The 19,635-nt window shown below is 42.5% G+C and overlaps 1 protein-coding gene across 3 annotated transcripts in view; it reads right to left on the bottom strand.

Annotated features, from left to right (window-relative positions):
* The window catches only part of IQGAP2 (IQ motif containing GTPase activating protein 2), a 307,119-nt gene that overhangs the window by 140,831 nt on the left and 146,653 nt on the right, over positions 1-19,635 (bottom strand). For 2 of the 3 annotated variants that reach the window (XM_027552911.1, XM_027552912.1), the window contains one exon: positions 4,653-4,809. In XM_027552911.1, the coding sequence (XP_027408712.1) occupies positions 4,653-4,809 (157 nt within the window). Of the gene's footprint in view, positions 1-4,652; positions 4,810-4,901; positions 4,924-19,635 lie in introns of those variants that run through there. The other variant, XM_027552913.1, reaches the window with a different exon arrangement.

Here is a 19,635-nt window from a genome sequence, read left to right as displayed (position 1 = left end):
ATTTTCCCACTTTCATCTCAGGAAGCTGAAGCTCGCCGAGTCAAAGTCAGTGGTGAAGCCAGATTCTGAAGTGTTTTGGTTCTGCAGCTCATACTCCTGACCACTGTGTATGCTTTCCCTGTCTAAGGCTCACCTAAACGTTCAATGAGCATTTGTTACAAATCTGGACAGCTGTCAATGCACTGTCCAGAATGATACTGCTGTGTGGCTTATCAGACTGAATTCTCTCCAAGGAACGCCCCCTTCTTCTTCCACTCCTTTCTCTTGGTCATCCTAGGTGGCTGCCCCACCACGGAAACCTTTCTGGCATCCGTGTCAGTCCAACCCCCTTTAGAACTGACCACACTCTACTCAGTTACCGCCCACCATCCACCTAGCTGTCTTCTCTTCAGTCGCTCCGCCCATTTCCAGTCCTTCTCCAGGATTCACCCTTCATTTCCCGTCTCGAATCCTCTTACTTCCTGTCTCTGCAGGCAACGGTCATCGGTCACCTGGGCTGAGGGATCCTCTCATCGCACCCTGCGCTTGAGTGCCTCTTCCCTCCACACAGCAGCAGAGCAGTCTTTGTGAAGCACAGACTGTCCCCCGGTGCCCCTGTCAACACTGAAACAGCTCCCCTGTACTTAGGATGGAGGCGCCCCATGCGAGGTCCTCCAGGAGGGACTGAGCGATTTCTCTGCTTCTCTCCTGGCCCCATTTCTCGCCTCTGTCCCTCACCTAGCCTTCCAGCCACTCAACCTGGCCAGGCGCTTTTCGTCCTTGAGCCCCTCGTCTGGACCACCCTCCCCACTCCCTACCCTTAGCTTTCATGGATGAGTTTCCCCTCCTCCTTCCAGACTCCATGTAAGAACATTTCCTCAGCAAAGTGCATGGCTGTCTGTCAACAACTCTGGCTTTAATCTCTTCCTTAATACACTAATCACAATTAACGACTGTCTCTTTTCCTCACAGACTGTCTCTCCAACTGTGAGCAGCATGAAAATCATGTCTTCTTGGTTCTGCATTGTCTTTGGTGCCCAGATCAGTGGCTGGTACCTGGTAGGTATGGATGAGGATTGCATGGATAAATGAGTTCTACCCTTTATGTATTTCTATCTTAGTACAGCTTTATCTTCTTTCCCTATAACTTTATTAAATCTTATTATATTAATGTATCCGCCTGTTAGAGCAGTGATTCTCAAACCTTAGTAGTACATAAGAAAAGAATCACCTGAGGTGATAATTAAGAATGGAGCTTCCTGGGGCCCTGGCTAAGATTCTGGGGGAGGGCCCAAAAGTTCACATTTTTACACACACCCATCATGGGGGACCACAGGAAGTCTGAGCGTCACACTTGGAGGAGGAGTTTCAGCAAGTATTGAATAAAGGATTGAATAAAGCACAGAAGACAAGAAATGGAGCCCTTTGGCTTACTAGAAAGTACTAGTTGGGACTTCCCCAGCACTCCAGTGGTTAAGACTTGGCTTTCCAATGCAGGGGGTGAGGTTTCAACCCCTGGCTGGGGAGGTAAGATCCCACATACCTCATGGCCAAAAAACCAAAACATAAAACAGAAGCAATATTTTAACAAATTCAATAAAAGACTTTTAAAATGGCCCACGTTAAAAAAAAAATCTCTAAAAAATAAAAAATTCTCATTCATTCCTTTACCCAACAGCTATTTGGGCCGGAACCTGAACTATTCACTGAGGACACAGTGAGACACACACCGCTCCTGCCTTCAGGACAAAATAGTTACTACAGCACGGCATGGTGTGTCCACATGTGCATGGCAGGACCGTGCAACTCAGCCTGGAGGGGCAGGAGGAGATGTTCAGGGAAAGGACACTCTTCCCTGGAAGGTTCAACTCAATACCCAGAATGACTTCCAAACCCTAAATTAAGAAGGGGTAGAGGTGTAGACAACGAGCTGGCGACAAAGAGGACAGGGCTGCATGGAAGAGCCCACTGCTTTGCTCAAAGCCAAGAGCACCCCGGCCAAAGGCCCTGAGATTCGGGGCAGAGCTTTTGCTCAGGGACACCCGGCCCAACAGGTGGGCCATATTTTACGGCCACAGCCCAGCAGACCCTGCAGAGCATTCAGGCTCGCTGAACTCATGGTTTCCAGATGGCCCATCAAGAGACAGGCCGAGGTTAGTGAGTGTTCCCCTGCGTTTCAGCATCTTTGCCGCCGTCCCGTGATTTAAGGCTCCTTGAAGAGGACCATGTGACAAGCTTTAGATCCGAAAAACACATGAACAGGAAGCTGTCTCCTGCCCACTAATATCTGTCTCCTTTCATTTTTGCAGAAGAAACAAAATAGCCTTAAAATAAAAATTTACGATGACACAGCAAATCACTAACAATTCCCATTCAAGGTCATATTCAGGGATTTAATACAAGGGAAAAAAAAGAAAAGCCTCTTTTCTCCAGTGAATTAACAGAGGGGTAGTTTCCCTTTGTCCCATGATTCTCCCACGTCACAGCTGGCATCAACTCCCCTCCATCTGCCACCGCCCATCTTTCCACACCTCTCCTAACATCTTTTCTTCTGTGCATCCCACTTGGGGCCTGATGGCATGGGGGACAGTAACACAGACCACTTCCTTCTGTCACGATGGTTTGCTCAGGGACATCAGCACGTGTCCAGGTGCCCCAGGAATTTTATTTTGTAACAAGAGATTGGAAATATTTCCCCCATCCCCATCCCAAAGAGAAGTTGCTATGGATTCAAATAATAGGACCTCTGATGTCAGGAGGCAATGGTACCTGTTTAAGTTGCCATGAGGGGTCCAGAGCTGAACTGGAAAGAGACACCTATATTCAAGGCATAAAATGTGCCAGGAGGGGAATTAGCCCACCTGCAGCTCTGAGGCTCACTTTCACTAAAGGTCTGTCTGTGCGGCCTGATTCTCCCAATCAAAACAAAACAAAACAAAACACCCACAGTCCCTTTCCAGGGGAGGTTGGAGCCCATGACACTTTATCATCAAATCTGTATCATCAAATCTACATGGCCATTATAATAGGTCTAGGTCTTGATAACAACCATCACAGAAGCAATGAAAATAAAAGAAAGATCATATTCTAAAATGTGGACAAATGTTAATTTATTTTGTGACACAGTGGATACAAATAATTTTTTTCTGAACTTTGAAAATATTCCTTAAAATTAAAAAAAGAAACTTTAATTTTGGCTGGCTAAATCATTTGTTTTGCTTAAGTCTTCTAAAAGGCTGGAAACTCACTCTAGGGAGAAACATCTAGAGTTAATAAACACATGACTTAATAAACTTATTTTAACATATGCAAACATATTTTTTCATAGCATTATTCAAGGCAGAGACTTTTGCTCCATTCCCTTTTAGATTAGATGATGAAGAGAGACTTGTCAAAAAAGATGTCAATTCATCTTGTCTGTTAGCCTAAATCATTACTCAGACATTTGCTCTGAATTCAATATACATATTTTAAAGATAAATTTTGTCTCAATTACAACTGAAGGGTAGTGTGACTCATACATTAAACGGAAAATTATTCTGTTTTCAATTGTACTTAATGTTATCCTTGAAATTTTAAGAGAAATAACTTTTAAAAACACTTGAAGATCTGCAGATAAAAAATACTGATATAACAAAACCAAACACAAAATATTGAGGGAAAAAAAAAAAATCAAGTTTCAAAGAAGCTTTAGAAACCCTGACCCAAAATGGAGAAGAGATCTCACATTCTAGAAGAGAACAGCACACATTTAAAAATTGCTTTTTGAAGACACATATAATCAAGGTGTCTTTTAGGTTGGTGCTTACTTTTTCCTTCTTTACTTTTTAATGGAAATTTTCAAACATAAAAAAGTAGACAGAATAGTATAAAGAACTCATTTGTACCCATCATCTAATCTCAACAATTACAAACTCATGGCTGGTCTTGAATCATCTGTTAACCCTCTTCCCAGTTATTTTGAAGCAAATCATAGATGTATCACCTTACCTGAAAATACTTAAACATTATATCCATAAAACACACACATTTTTTGAATACAGTGTTTATATTGATTGGTTGTTTATTTTGATTAAGATTGGTGTTTATATTGGTTTGATTTTCCTCCCTATATTCCTTCTCAAATTACCTATGAAATAATTCATAAAACTAGCTGCATACAAAAAGGTTAGTCTCTTTTGTTTTAAACATCAAATGGAAAGGAGTTTCTGACTCATCAATATTAGTACTTTTTTTCTTTTTTAATCACCTTGGCTCTAACTCTTTAGGGCTACAAGTTCAAGTCTCTGCTGGGTACTTTACTTCTTGATGAGAATAAGGGGAGTAATAAACCGTGTTGGTGGTGAAGAGAGGAGGGGTAGAGAGCCCCCACTTTTATATTTACTGGTACTAATGACATGACCTCCATGAAGGAATAATGGGGATTGGGAGTTGGAAGCCCCACAGATCAGAGGTCTCTTGGCCTCATCCTAGAAACAGAAAAGGGCTTTGCTTTCAAAACTGCTGCCACCTCAAGAATGATTATTAACAGGCTTCAAAGACCAAGGACATTCCCCTTCCCCATACCCCTACCTCCCACAAAATCCTGATAGAAACACTAAAGAAAGGGAAGGAAGGCAAAGACTCAACTTTCACTTTGAGCCAGAGGCCCAAACCAATTAGATTTCAGTTACCTTATAGCGTGTTTGTTCCACATCATAGATCTTTTTCTCCGATACCATTTTGGGGGCAAAGAATTTGGCTAACTTTGCAAGGTAAACTCCGTTCCGGAGTCCTTCTTCCAGTTCAGTGGTTGGTGGCAATTCTTCAACTAAGCAGACTTCCATCCACCTAGAGAGATTAAGAGAGAGCAAAAAAAAAAAAAACCTTAAAGTGAATCCAGTTTGGTATCTTTCTATAAATGAAGAGATGTGGTGTCTTACTATCAGTGGCAGGGGCATTAACAAAGGGGGTGGGATCTGAAACATCTTTATCGTCATGGACAGGAAGAGAGAAGCTTCTGGATGGAACAAGGATTCAGAACAGGAGAGGAACAAGGGGTTGATAAGCCCAGAGGCACTGAACTCACTCCGGCGCCAGAGTTTGTTGACTTCACCTTTATCTGAGTCTCTGCCAAGTTTCTTAAAGAGGAAAAAGGCCAATCTGTGCTTGTATGGGTGGAATGAGTCTTGCTGACATTACAGAAAAAGCAGTTCCCAGTTTACGAGCCTTAGTGGAGGACATTTTTGTAGGGGTTATGCCGTGGGGAGAGTGTAGTCTAAGGTGCGGTAAAATCTGCAGTTGCTTAGTCTGGAAATGACTACCAGGAGAGGCAGGAAGGCCCAGAAAAGGGAGATCGAAATCCAGAAAGCAGACACAGTCTTCCTTAAATAAGACACATTCGTTTTTCCAATGCCAGGAGCTTACTACAACACACTTACCTTTTGGGGAAGCTATTTTCTGGGTACTGAGGAAGTTGTTCAGGAAAAGATCAGATTCAATCTTAGGACACTCTGCCAGTATCGTAGAAAAGAGAGCACCAAGGTCATTACTGGCTCAAAGACACACAGTTGGAGGAAGGCCAGGCCAGTTCACATTTTACACCGGGGTGCAGAGAGTCTGCCAGAGCTCACAGGATATTGTGCTTCCTCCCCGTGCTTGAGGAACTCTTCCCTACTGTAAGACCCAAGAACCAGGGGTGCAAGCCCTCACCTCTCTGCCACAAACCCACCACCACATCAGCAACTTGAGTGTGAGCCCCACACCTATACAGTGAGGCCCCTCAGAAGACCAGTAACACAGCAGCACTGACTCCATCACACTTGGCAGGGAGGAGAGGGCTGCTCTGCACTAATAACAACAGATCTGGATCCAGGCAGTGAACACTGTAAAATGTCTCAAGTGCCTGTAGCTCTGGCCAACACTTTTTAGAAGCTCAAAGAGTCCCTAATAAGCAAGGAGTATTTATTGACCACTTGTTTAGGCAATGTGAAATATGGAGTTAGAGAAGGAAATGGCAACCCGTTCTAATATCCTTGCCTGGGAAATCCCACGGACAGAGGAGCGTGGTGGGCTATAGTCCATGGGGTCGCAAAGAGTCGGACACGACTAAGAGACTGAACAGAACTGAGAAAAGCTATGACAAACATGGACAGCATATTAAAAACCAAAGACATTACTTTGCCAACAAAGTCCATCTAGTCAAAGCTATGGTTTTTCCAGTAGTCATGTGTGGATGTGAGAGTTGGACTATAAAGAAAGCTGAGTGCCAAAGAATTGATACTTTTGAACTGTAGTGTTGGAGAAAACTCTTGAGAGTCCCTTGGACTGCAAGGAGGTCCAACCAGTCAATCTTAAAGGAAATCAGTCCTGAATATTCATTGTAAGGACTTCAGCTTCAGCTCCAATACTTTGGCCACCTGATGTGAAGAACTGCCTCATTGGAAAAGACCCTGATGCTGGGAAAGATTGAAGTCAGGAAGGAGAAGGGGGTGACAGAGGATGAGATGGTTGGATGGCATCACTGACTCGATGGACATGAGTTTGAGTAGGCTCCGGGAATTGGTGATGGACAGGGAAGCCTGGGGTGCTGCAGTCCATGGGGTCACAAAGAGTCAGACACAACTGAGAGACTGAACCGAACTGATGAGAAAAAACATAAATATAAGCCCTGCCTTCAAAGAGCATTTAACAAAACTGGGAAGGCAACACAAGTGTAAGAAAAAATCAGAGAGCCATGTAAGACAGGCTATGATGCCCAATACAACTATTAGTACCTAACAAGAAAAAATTGGGGAATAGTGTGGGGGCAGGGGGCACTGGGCTCAGTGGAGAAGCAGGGAAAAATGACAAGGTGGTGGGATCTGGATTCAGCTGGAAAGGGAGGATTTGGAAAGGCAAGGCAGGGGCACACTGGGAGCTGGGGGGCAGGACATACTAGAATCACGAAGGAAACATGGCTGAGGCATGGAACAAACCCAGAGAAGACCCAGGGTCCCTAGGGTGCATGGGGAGAAAGGAAGCAAGCTGAGCATACACAGGGAAAGCAGGAGCTGCTGTAAGAGAAGCGGTGACATTTGCTGCAGGAAGCAGGAAGCTCTTGGCAGACCCACAGCAGAGGAGGGACAGGCTGACAGTGGTATTTAGAGAAAATTCAATCTTGTATAATGGAGGCCCCAAAGACAAAGCACTCACCTTTCCCAATGCAAGGAGGTGAGGGACTGGATGAGACAGGAAGAAACGGGAAGGGTGGAAAGCAAGAGGCATTTCAAAGGAATGTAACAAGATGTGGTGACAGCTTAGAAAGTGGGGAGGGGGGTCAAAGGAAAGGGGATATTCCCAGCCAGGGAGAGGGGCTTCATGTGGAGGGACCTCTCTGTACCAGGAGGCAGCCCCACATCCACTGCGGCCCCAGGCATGTCCCCTGACCTCCCTGGGCCTCCGTGTTCTCCTCTGTTGAAGGGGCAGATGAGAAGGACAGGATGTTAAGCCTCCTGCAGCTCTAACATCCTAGGGGGACTGGGAAAACGTGGAAGAACAAGGAACTTTCCATAGTAACATGAGATGCGAAATTTACTTTCACATAACACACACAAGGTGAATAAGGATGATTTGGTTATACGGGTCTTGCTTCAAATGAATGTAAGAGTACCACAGGCTTGATGAATTTTTAAAACTGTGAGAAATCAATAACAATGTTGTCTTTTTGATTAAAAAAAAAAGTGGGCAAATTAAAAGCCACTGCCCTAGACCAAGTTTCTAATCTAAGTAAACTACAAACTACAGCATCATGCTCTTTCACAGGAAAACAAACCTGTTTTCAAATAATTATCTTGAAAAAATTTACAAAATTGGTTTTTTGCACAGCAATATATAACTGCTGTATAATAATTTCATCACTGAGGGGTAGATTGTGAAGGGTCGGGGAGAGGTAAACTGACAATTTATAGCAGGAGAGGGAGGTGATAAACCAACATTTGAGACCAAGAAGTAGAAAGCTAAAATAAAAGCAACTTTGACCTATTTTACATTGGGTTTACTTTTTCAAAAAGATAATCACATTAATATTTGTCTGTGTTAGAATATATGTGCAGATGGCTGAAAACACAAATTATTCCAAAAACTTAGGTTAACTATTTCCTATTTAAAGTGGAGCCATTGCTAATGCTTACCACAACATGAAGTGCTCAAAGGCAAAAGCCATCTTTTCTTTTTGTGATCCCACTATACTGAAAATGTGTTTAGCAGTTCAGTTCAGTTCAGTCACTCAGTTGTGTCCGACTCTTTGCGACCTCATGAACCATAGCACGCCAGGCCTCCCTGTCCATTACCAACTCCCGGAGTCCACCCAAACCCATGTCCATCAAGTTGATGATGCCATCCAACCATCTCATCCTCTGTCGTCCCCTTCTCCTCCTGCCCTCAATCTTTCCGAGCATCAGGGTCTTTTCCAATGAGTCAGCTCTTTGCATCAGGTGGCCGGTGTATTGGAATTTCAGCTTCAACATCAGTCCTTCCAATGAACACTCAGGACTGATCTCCTTTAGGATGGACTGGTTGGATCTCCTTGCCGTCCAAGGGACTCTCAAGTCTTCTCCAACACCACAGTTCAAAAGCATCAATTCTTCGGTGCTCAGCTTTCTTTATAGTCCAACTCTCACATCCATACATGACCACAGGAAAAACCATAGCCTTGATTAGACAGACCTTTGTTGACAAAGTAATGTCTCTGCTTTTTAATATGCTGTCTAGGTTGGTCATAACTTTCCTTCCAAGGAGTAAGCGTCTTTTAATTTCATGGCTGCAATCACCATCTGCAGTGATTTTGGAGCCCCCAAAAATAAAGTCTGACACTGTTTCCCCATCTATTTGCCATGAAGTGATGGGACCAGATGCCATGATCTTAGTTTTCTGAATGTTGAGTTTTAAGCCAACTTTTTCACTCTCCTCTTTCACTTTCATCAAGAGGCTCTTTAGTTCTTCTTCACCTTCTGCCATAAGGGTGGTGTCATCTGCATATATGAGGTTATTGATATTTCTCCCAACAATCTTGATTCTAGCTTGTGCTTCTTCCAGCCCAGCGTTTCTCATGATGTACTCTGCATATAAGTTAAATAAACAGGGTGACAATATACAGCCTTGACGTACTCCTTTTCCTATTTGGAACCAGTCTGTTGTTCCATGTCCAGTTTTAAGTGTTGCTTCCTGACCTACATACAGGTTTCTCAAGAGGCAGGTCAGGTGGTCTGGTATTCCCATCTCTTTCAGAATTTTCCACAGTTTATTGTGATCCATGCAGTCAAATGAGTTTATAGATAGTGTGTATTCAACAGATTGTTATTAAGTGAAAGATTCTGACTGCTTAAGAGTTTTCCAAGCATCACAGCATAAAATCTTTTAGGATATTGCCAGTGACTTGTAAATGTAGCATTTTTTGTAACATTAGGCATTAATATTTCACTGCCTTGAAAGTCTGAAGAAGATGCTGTTACCATCAATGGTAACTAGTGTTTATTAAGCACTACTTCATTCTAGAGGGCTTCCCAGGTGGTGCTAGTGGTAAAGAACCTGCCTGCGAATGCAGGTTAGATGTAAGAAATGCCAGTTTGCTTCCTGGGTCAGCAAGATCACCTGGAGAAGGGCATGGCAATCCACTCCAGTATTCTTGCCTAGAGAACCCCATAGACAGAGGAGCCCGGTGGGCTACAGTCCATAGCGTCATACAGAGTCAGACATGACTGAAGCAACTTAACACATTTTATTCTAGAATCTGGATTTAATACTATATGTGGATTATCATTTAATCCTTGTGCCTATCTCATAAGGAAAGGTGCTATGGATAACCATTTGCAGATGTTAATCTAAAGCAAAATTAAAAGAATGCTTGCTCCTTGGAAGAAAAGCTGTGACAAACCTAGACAGCATATTGAAAAGCAGAGACATCACTTTGCTGACAAAGGTTTGTATAGCCAAAGCTATGGTTTTTCTAGTAGTCATGTATGGCTGTGAGAGCTGGACCATAAAGTAGGTTGAGTGCCTAAGAACTGATGCCTTCAAACTGTGTTGTTGGAGAAGACTCTTGAGAGTCTCTTGGACAGCAAGGAGATCAAATCAGTCAATGCTAAAGGAAATCAATTCTAAATATTCATTGGAAGGACTGATGCTGAAGCTGAAGCTCCCCTATTTTGGCTACCTGATGAAGAGCTGACACACTGGAAAAGACCCTGATGCTGGGAAAGATTGAGGGCAGGAGAAGGGGGTGGCAGAGGATGAGATGTTTGGATGACGTCATCAACTCAATGGACATGAGTCTGAGCAAACTCTGGGAGATAGCGAAGGACAGGGAAGCCTGGTATGCTGCAATGGGGTCACAAAGATTTGGACATGACTTAGCAACTGAACACCAACAAAGGGAAGAGAACTTGGAGCGTAGATACCAAATGGTTCACCGCAGGGCTAGGAGACAGCTGGGGTGGCTGCTGGCCAGGGTGGTCATTTCCCAGCCCCGTACTATCTGTGTGGGGCCAAGTAGCCAGGTCATGAGCACAGAATGAGACAGGAAATGGCATGCATCACATGGAGAGCGGCCTCAGGAAAGCCCCGCAGGGAGCTTCCCCTCCCCCATCTGCTGAAAGTGAAGTGGCTCGGTGGTGTCCGACTGTTTGCAACCCCATGGTCTGTAGTCTACCAGGCTCCTCTGTCCATGGGATTTTCCATGCAAGAGTACCGGAGTGGGTTGCCATTTCCTTCTCCAGGGAATCTTCCCAACCCAGGGATCCAACTCTGGTCTCCTGCATTGCAGGCAGATGCTTTACCATCTGAGCCACCAGGGAAGCCCAAGACATACTGATGTGACATAGTGAAAATTGCGTCCGACTCTTTGTGACCCTGCATTCTCTAGGCCAGAACACTGGAGGGGGTAGCCTTTCCCTTCTCCAGGGAATCTTCCCAACCCAGGAAATGAACCAGGGTTTCCTGTATTGTAGGCAGATTCTTTACCAGTTGAGCCACCAGGGAAACACCACCCTACCCCCAGCCCCCTAACCCCATCTGCAAGCAGGATGCTAAAGCCCATGGCCACCTTGAAAGAAAAGATGTAAGAACACCCTGGGTCCCTGAGTAACCTCTGTAGGTTACAGAAGGAACCTTCTGCATCCACTCATCCTCGCCTTATGCTACTGAATCTTACATGAAAAGGAATTAAACTTCTACTGTCAACCTCAACCTCAGTGACTTACCAGTTACATAAGCTAGTGTTACCCAGCCAAACCAATAAAATTCAGTAAGTGTGATTTTTATGGTCTGTTGGGGTTAAACTTCCTGTCATAATCACAGTACAGAAAATGACGGGCCTGATGTTCAGGAAGTCTGGCTTTCCAATCACTAGCTGGTGTCCTGGAGCAGGTTACTTAAAACTCTAAGCTGAGTTTTAGTCCGGGAGTCTAAAATTATAAATGGAATTCTGTACGACACTAATTATGCAATACGCTTTTTTTTTTAATAGCAGCTTTATACTGAGAGAATTCACACATCATACACTCTTTGAAGCTGTACCATGCAGTGATTTTCAGCAAACATTTTCATCACTCCAAAAAGAAGCCATATAACTAGTTAACAGTACTCCCCATTTACTCCCAAATTTCCAACCTATTAATCTACTCTTTGCTTAGAGATCTGTTTATTTCATTTAAATGGAACCCTACAACACACGGCCATCTGTGACTAGCTTCTTTTGCATGCTTTCAAGGTTCATCTATTATGTAGGATATAATTAGCGCTGCATTCATTTCCAATGCTGAATAATATTCTACTGTATAGATATATATCATATGTATCAGTTTATGAACATCTGGGTTTTTTCCCACTTTTTGGCTCCTATGAATAATGATGCTGTAAACATTAGTGTTTAGGTTTTTGCACGGACATATTTTCTCCTTTCTCTGGGTATATATGTAGGAGAAGAATTGCTGGGTCTATGTTTGATCTTCTTTGGAACTTCCAGACGGTTTCCCAAAGCAGCACTGAGGATTCTAACTTCCCCTCCTCCTTGCCACCACTCAGCTGTCTTTTTGAGTATAGCCATCCTAGGTAGATTCAAAGTGGCATCTCAATATGGTTTTGATTTTCATCTCTGTGATGGCTAATGATATTGAGTGGGCTTCCCAGGTGGCACTAGTGGTAAAGAATCCACCTACCAATGCAGGTGATATAAGAGACACGGGTTTGATTCCTGGGTTGGGAAGATGCCCTGGAGGAGGAAATGGCACCTCACTCCAGTATTCTTGCCTGGAGAGTCCCATGGACAGAGGAGCCTGGTGGTCTACAGTCCATGGGGTCACAAAGAGTCAGACACGACTGAGCATCTGAGCATGATGATGTTGAGCATCTTTTTGTTTTTTTCTTTTTGATACAGTTGTGAATAGGATAGTTTTACTTATTTCTCTTTCTAATGGTTAATTATTGGTGTGTAGAAATGTAACAGATTTCTGTGATTAATTTTCTATCCTTCAACTTTAATGAATTCATTTTTAAGTTCCAATAGTTTTTTGGTCTTAAGGGTTTTCTGTGCATAATATCACGTCATCTGCAAATAGTGACAGTTTTAGTTCCTTTCCAACTTAGTTTCTTTTCCTTCTTTGACTGCTGTGGCTAGGACTTCCAATATTATGTTGGAAAAAAGTGGGAAGAGTAGTCATCCTTGTCTTGTTCTGAGCATCTTTTTATTATTGCCTATTTACACATCTTCTTTAGAGACATGTCTTTTCAAGTCTGTTGCCCATGTTTTAGCCTTTTTTTTTTTTTTAAAGAAATTGGGTTATAAGAGCTCTCTATATATTTGTTATACCAATTCCTTATCAGGCACACAAGATGAAAATATTTCTTCATTCTATGGGTTGTCTTTTTGCTTTCTTACAGTGTCTTTTGAAGCAAGTTGCTTGTACTTTTATGTCATATTTAAGAAACCATTGTTTAACTGAGTGTCATAAATATTCACCTATGTTTTCTTCTAAGACGTTCATGGTTTTAACTCTTACGTTTAAATCTTTTATCCATCTTGAGTTATTTTTTGTATGTGGTGAGTGGTAAGAGTCCAAATTCATTCTTTTGAATGTGGATATCCAGTTATCTCAGCACCATGTGCTGAAAAGACTCTGTGCCTGCATGCTAAGCTGCTTCAGTTATGTTCAACTCTCTGTGACTCTTTGGGCTGTAGCCCACCAGGCCCCTCTGTGCACGGGATTCTCCAGGAAAGTATACTAGAGTGGGTTGCCATGCCCTCCTCCAGGGGATCTTCCCAGCCCAGGGATCGAACCCAATTAACTTCCCTTGGTACCCATGTTGAAAGTCAACGTGACTGTAACTGTGAAAAATTACATCTAAACTCTCAATTATACTCAATGATTTATACATCTAAGATTTAATGAAGTGAAGTGAAAGTCACTCAGACATGTCCAACTCTTTGCAACCCCATGGACTGTAGCCTGTCAGTCTCCTCTCTCCATGGAATTCTCCAGGTCAGAATACTGGAGTGGGTAGCCGTTCCTTTCTCCAGGGGATCTTCCCAACCCAGGAATTGAACTGGGGTCTCCTGCATTGCAGGTGTGTTCTTTACCAGCTGAGTTACCAGGGAAGCCCAAGGTTTACATATGAAATGAAGTGAAGTGAAGTGAAATTTGCTCAGTCGGGTCCGACTCTTTGTGATCCCATGGCCTATACAGTCCATGGAATTCTCCAGGCCAGCATACCGGAGTGGGTAGCCGCTCCCTTCTCCAGGGGATCTTCCCAACCCAGGGATCGAACCCAGGTCTCCCGCATGGCAGGTGGATTCTTTACCAGTTGAGCCACAAGGGAAACCCAAGAACACTGGAGTGGGTAGCCTATCCCTTCTGCAGCTGATCTTCCCGACCCAGGAATCAAACCAGGGTTTCCTCCATTGCAGGCGGATTCTTTACGAACTGATTTACAAGATTTATTTACAGACAATATATCAAGTATGTACACATGAAATAAACCTAGAAAGACCTCATATGTTATCAAAAGACTGCCTTCAAATTTGACCTAAAAATCCACAGAAATGAAAACTGGAACGAGCCAGCATCTCCTGCTGCCCTTGCAGTTGCTCCTCCCCTGTTCCTTCTATGGGTTACTCCTTCCGAACCTCATGAAGACCATACCGAAGGCTGAGCACTGAAGAACTGATGCTTTCGAACTGTGGTGCTGGAGGAGACACTTGAGAGCCCCTTGGACTGCGAGGAGATCCAGCCAGTCCATCCTAAAGGAGATCAACCCTGAATATTCACTGGAAGGACTGATGCTGAAGCTGAAACTCCAGTACTTTGACCACATGATGTGAAGAGTTGACTCACTGGAAAAGACCCTGATGCTGGGAAAGATCGAAGGCAGGAGAAGAGGGTATCAGAGGATGAGATGGTTGGATGGCATCACCAACTCAGTGGACATGAACTTGGGCAAACTCTGGGAGATGGTGAGGGAGAGAGAAGCTTGGCGTGCTGCAGTCCATGGGGTTGTGAAGAGTCAGACATGACTTGGTGACTGAACAACAATAATCGAATCTCCACACCAATATGTGAATGTCTCGTCCTCAACCAAAGGTGAAGCAATTTCTGATGAGCATCTTCAAGGTGGTTGGAGAACCACAATTTCATTTCCAGTGGGGAGGACTCTCTCTTATTAGTATTGCTTGCTTTCTCTTTACTATGCAGGGAAAATCTGAATCTCTTATCAAAAACAAAATACAGGTAAGAGGAATTTTTATTCTATCACTCAAACATATTCTCCTCAATTTTTTTTTTTTTGAGTTGAGTTGAGATAGCTTCCATAAGCAGCTCTTTGTATAAAAGTACAAGATCTGATTCAAGTGACATAGTGAGAAGAAGAGGGTGGTAGGAGAGGATGTTGGGAGAAGGATGAAGGGGATGAACAGTGAAATTTTTCCAATTTTAGGTTAAATCCAGAAAGAAAAACAATTAATATCATTTCGTCTTGCAAGAGATCAAAAAATACACACACACACACACACACAACTCCCCAAAATGCCACCTCATAAAAACCCGGACACACACCATCCACTCCACTGTGCTACTTTGCGCCTTGCAGAACATATGAAAGTTGTTTCGCTGAGGCATTTGCTATTTGCCTTGTTATTCAGGAAATCACCAGCTATAAATCTTGGTCTCTATCATACAGCACTGTATGGAATAAATGTCCCAAAAGTAGAACTGCTGGCCAAAAAACAGAAAGTGTGTTTTTTCCTTACAAACCCTGCTTTAATGGAGTGCCCCGGTCCATGAACTTTCAAGCATTATAAGTCAATTTCTCTTCCTGAATGTTTTGAACATCAGCCTATGAAATATTTTACAAAAGAATAAAGGCAAAGACCAGATATTTTTTATGTGTACAGTGCAACTGGTCACCTTTTGTGCCGATAGGAGGTAAAACGTTAGAAGTCAGTGCTAGATTAAGTTCTCACAGTAAACCTTTCTGTTCACTGGAGGCTGAGGTCAAACTGTCACCACGAGGAGCGGAGGGAATAAATTAGGAATTTGGAATTAACAAAGACACGCCACTGTACACTAAATAAACAACAAGGATTTACTGTTGGGAACTGTATTTGGTATCTTGCTGTTATATACCTATGATGGGCTGGAAAAAAGATGCAGACGTACGGAACGGACTTGTGGACACAGGTGGGGCAGGACAGCGGGGGACAAATTAAGCGTGCAGCATGGATATATATACACGACCATGTGTAAAGCATCTAGTAGGAAGCTGCTGTGCAGCACAGGGAGCTCAGCTCGCTGCCCTGCGATGACTTAGGGGGCATGGGAGTGTGGGAGGCAGGCTCCAAAGAAGCAGCAGATATGTGTAACACATAGCTGATTCCTGACGTTGTACAGCAGAAACTAACACAACATTGTAAAGCAGTTATATTCCAATAAAAAAGAAGTTAAAATGTATAGGAAAAAAGGAATATATATACACACATATATATCAGAAAAAAACTGAATCGCTTTGATATACACCTGAAACACTGTAAATCAGCTATATTTCAATTAAGAAATAAAAACAAAAATAATTGTCACCATAATTCTATCAGCATCATTAGCTCAAGGGAACAGGGATACAGAGAAATATATATTGCACAAACTGAGGCACGTATCCATCCTTCTTTCATATAAAACTTAGTTGGTTCATTATAAGAAAAAGAGGTGAGATGTTAAAATAATGCTAATTATTTTCTTTAAAATACGGACTTACAATACCATGAAAAGAAGCAGTATAGAACACCAAGGCCTAATGGGAATGGAGCAGGCTTTTGAGGCCCTCTTTCTCATTCTGCTCTTTAGGAAGGAGAGGAAACAGCAGCCCTCCACTGAGTTTGGCAAGCGTTGTGTGAACTGTGTTGCACAGAATACTGGCTCAGTGAGATGCTAATACTGTCCTGGGGCCAGGGGCGGTGGGGGGGGGGAGGGGGAGGGCCACGTGACCTTAGCCGATGTCGCATTCTACGTCCTCTCTCGAGGATTCATAAACTGCATTAGCATCCTGAAAGCTCAGAGAATTCCTGAAGCCAAGAACCAAGTTAACTTTTTAACTCAATGTTTCCCACATTTTTTGGCCATAGAACTCCTTTTTCCCAAATCACTTCGCAATATTTCATATGATGCATAGACAGGTAACTGGTAAAAGCAGTACAATTAGGTGACTAAAACCATGGCATTTGGGCTGACACTTTGTCAGTTCAAATCCTAGTTCCAGAATAATACCAGTGATTTCTCTGTAAAGTAAAGATATTTAAACTATCTGCCCTTGGAGGGCCTTTGTAAGGAGTAAATGAGAATCTGTGTAAAATATTTAGCACCGTGCCTGGCTCATAATAAGAGTCAGCAAACATTAACCCCAAGTATTGTGAGCATGTCCCCTAAATGTGGATCTGGCTATTCCTTTACCAGACTTCATGAACTGTGCTGCACAGAACACTGGCTTAGTGAGATGCTAATATTGTCCTGGGGCCAGGGGTGTTGGTGGGGGAGGGGGAGGGACAAGTGAACTTAGAAAATGTTGCATTCTACGTACTCTCTGGAGGATTCATAACTTGCATTAGCGTCCTGAAAGCTCAGAGATGGACTTCTGGACTTCCCTGGTGGCTCAGAAGGTAAAGTGTCTGCCTATAATGCGGGAGACCAGGGTTCAATCCCTGGGTTGGGAATATTTCCTGGAGAAGGAAATGGCAACTCACTCCAGTATTCTTGCCTCGAAAATGCCATGGACGGAGGAACCTGGTAGGCTACAGTCCATGGGGTCGCAAAGACTCGGACACGACTGAGCGACTTCACTTTCTTTTCTTTCTATTCCTTTACTGGATGTGTAACCTTAACAGATTTTTTGTTGTTCAGTCGCTCAGTCATGTCCAACTCTTTGTGACCCCATGGACTGCAGCACACCAGGCTTCCCTGTCCATCACCATCTCCCAGAGTTTGCTCAAACTCATGTCCATTCAGTTGGTGATGCCATCCAACCATCTCCTCCTCTGTTGCCCCCTTCTCCTCCTGCCCTCAACTTTTTCCAGCATAAGGGTCTTTTCCAATGAGTCGGCTCTTCACATCAGGTGGTCAAAGTATTGGAGCTTCAGCATTAGTCCTTCCAAGGAATATTCAGGGTTGATTTCTTTTAGGGTTGACTGGTTTTATCTTCTTGCAGTCCAAGGGACTCTCAAGAGTCTTCTTCAGCCACAGTTCAAAAGCATCAATTCTTTGGCACCCAGCCTTCTTTATGGTCCAACTCTCACATCAATCCAATTAATATTTTTGAGCATCAAGTACTTTCCAGACCTGGTTCCATGTGATGAATCAGGTAAAGTCCCTCAGTTTCTTGGGCAGTAAGTCTCGGACTCTCATCACTGTTAGGAAACCACTAGTTCAAAGAGGTTTTGAGGATTAAATGAAACATCACTAGTACAGAACCTAGCAGATAGTTGGCACCCAGACGTCACTCACATGGTTCCCTTCTCTTTAAACAAAATATTCAAAGAATCTCTGGTGAGTAACTTCTTAGAAAAAGATATTTAATCTTTGGTGAGCTACTTCTTAGAAAAAGATATTTAATGCATTATTTTAATCTTTCTTCCTTTATGTTCCTTAGACATGAGAAAAGGAAAATATAAATAAGTAGAATGGTGTGAAGCACTGATGGATATAAGAAAGCCTTCAAATTTTGTAGCCCCATCTGCAGTAAGTCTGATTAACTTTGCAAATTATTTTGAAATACATTATTTCATAGACTACACTGTTGCTCAAAATATATGCTCAATTCATAATTCTTCCTAACTCCAGGCACAAATCAGATATTTACTGTATTATTTAGGTTTGGCCCAATTAGTCATCTACCTGTGATGTGCCATCTTGATATTAGAACATGCCTGGATAGACATGTTCATGTATACAGATACACAAATACAGACAAAAAATGTGTACATGTGCTAAAATTTCTAGACAGACACTGCATAATGCCTATAAAATAAAAAATGGAAAAAACCCAGAACATGTGCTTATTTTTAACATTACTGTGCACATTAGGCAAAAGACTAGTCATAAACTTCATTGGTTGGGTGGGGAGAGAGAGAGATAAACAACTAATGTTCAGTATTATGGGTTTTGGCTGATACCTTAATTCAAGTGGTTCAAGTGTTAAATATTTATTAGTACTTTAACAATACTTCAACTTAAACTTTTTTAAGAATAATATTCATATACTGGGGGGAAAAAGGAGTATACTCAGGAAAGCCAATACCTATTACAGAAATATATATGCTTTAAAAGAAATGTTTAAGCAGGAAAATGTAGAGACTTGAAGCCTTTGGTATCCAGGGACCCAGGGTGAGCATGAGAGAAGCTGTAAGTCACACACCTCTGGAATATTCTAATCTTTTATGCCCTCTCCTGGTGTCCAGTATCCAACCTGTAGGTTCTCTGCAGTCTTCTCCCCAATTGGATCATATAGTAGTCAGTAATTACTGTACATCTATTAAGTGTAGGACATGAGTTTAAAAAAAATTTTTTATTTATTCTTCCCATAGCCCAGTGACTTATCATCTTTAAAAAACTGAGTCAGATATCAAGAAAGATGAAATATCTTGCCCAAGATCGTATATAAATGGGAAAAGCAAAATTTGACCTCTCCGAAATTTGAACCCAAATATCACTCTGGAATCTGCACATTAACCAACTCATTATACTGCTTCATGAAAGAGTATATCAGGAAATTTAGTATACAACCTAGACATTTTACATTGTGAGTATAACTTACTAAACACAGCTATGGTCCAAGACTTTCGTGCTCAATGCAAGCATCTAAAAAGAATGTTTATTCATTGCACAGACTATTTATTATACAGCCGCTTGAGATATTTTCATAGAATATTTAAGAAAATGGAAAAATAGCAGGGGTAAGTTAAGAGAAAATGAGAGGATACAAAATTTTATAGTAAGCTAATTTTATTTCTAAAATTATATATATTTAAATGGTTTTTCCTGTAGTCATGTATGGATGTGAGAGTTAGACCACAAAGAAGGCTGAGGGCAGAAAAATTGATGCTTTCGAACTGCAGTGCTGGAGAAGACTCTTGAGAGTCCCTTGGACTGCAAGGAGATCAAATCA

Source organism: Bos indicus x Bos taurus, chromosome 10, assembly GCF_003369695.1.
Source record: "Bos indicus x Bos taurus breed Angus x Brahman F1 hybrid chromosome 10, Bos_hybrid_MaternalHap_v2.0, whole genome shotgun sequence".
In the NCBI taxonomy this organism is placed as follows: domain Eukaryota; kingdom Metazoa; phylum Chordata; class Mammalia; order Artiodactyla; family Bovidae; genus Bos; species Bos indicus x Bos taurus.
The sequence above is the reverse complement of the archived record's forward strand: the minus strand, read 5'-3'. Positions and strand labels throughout refer to the sequence as shown.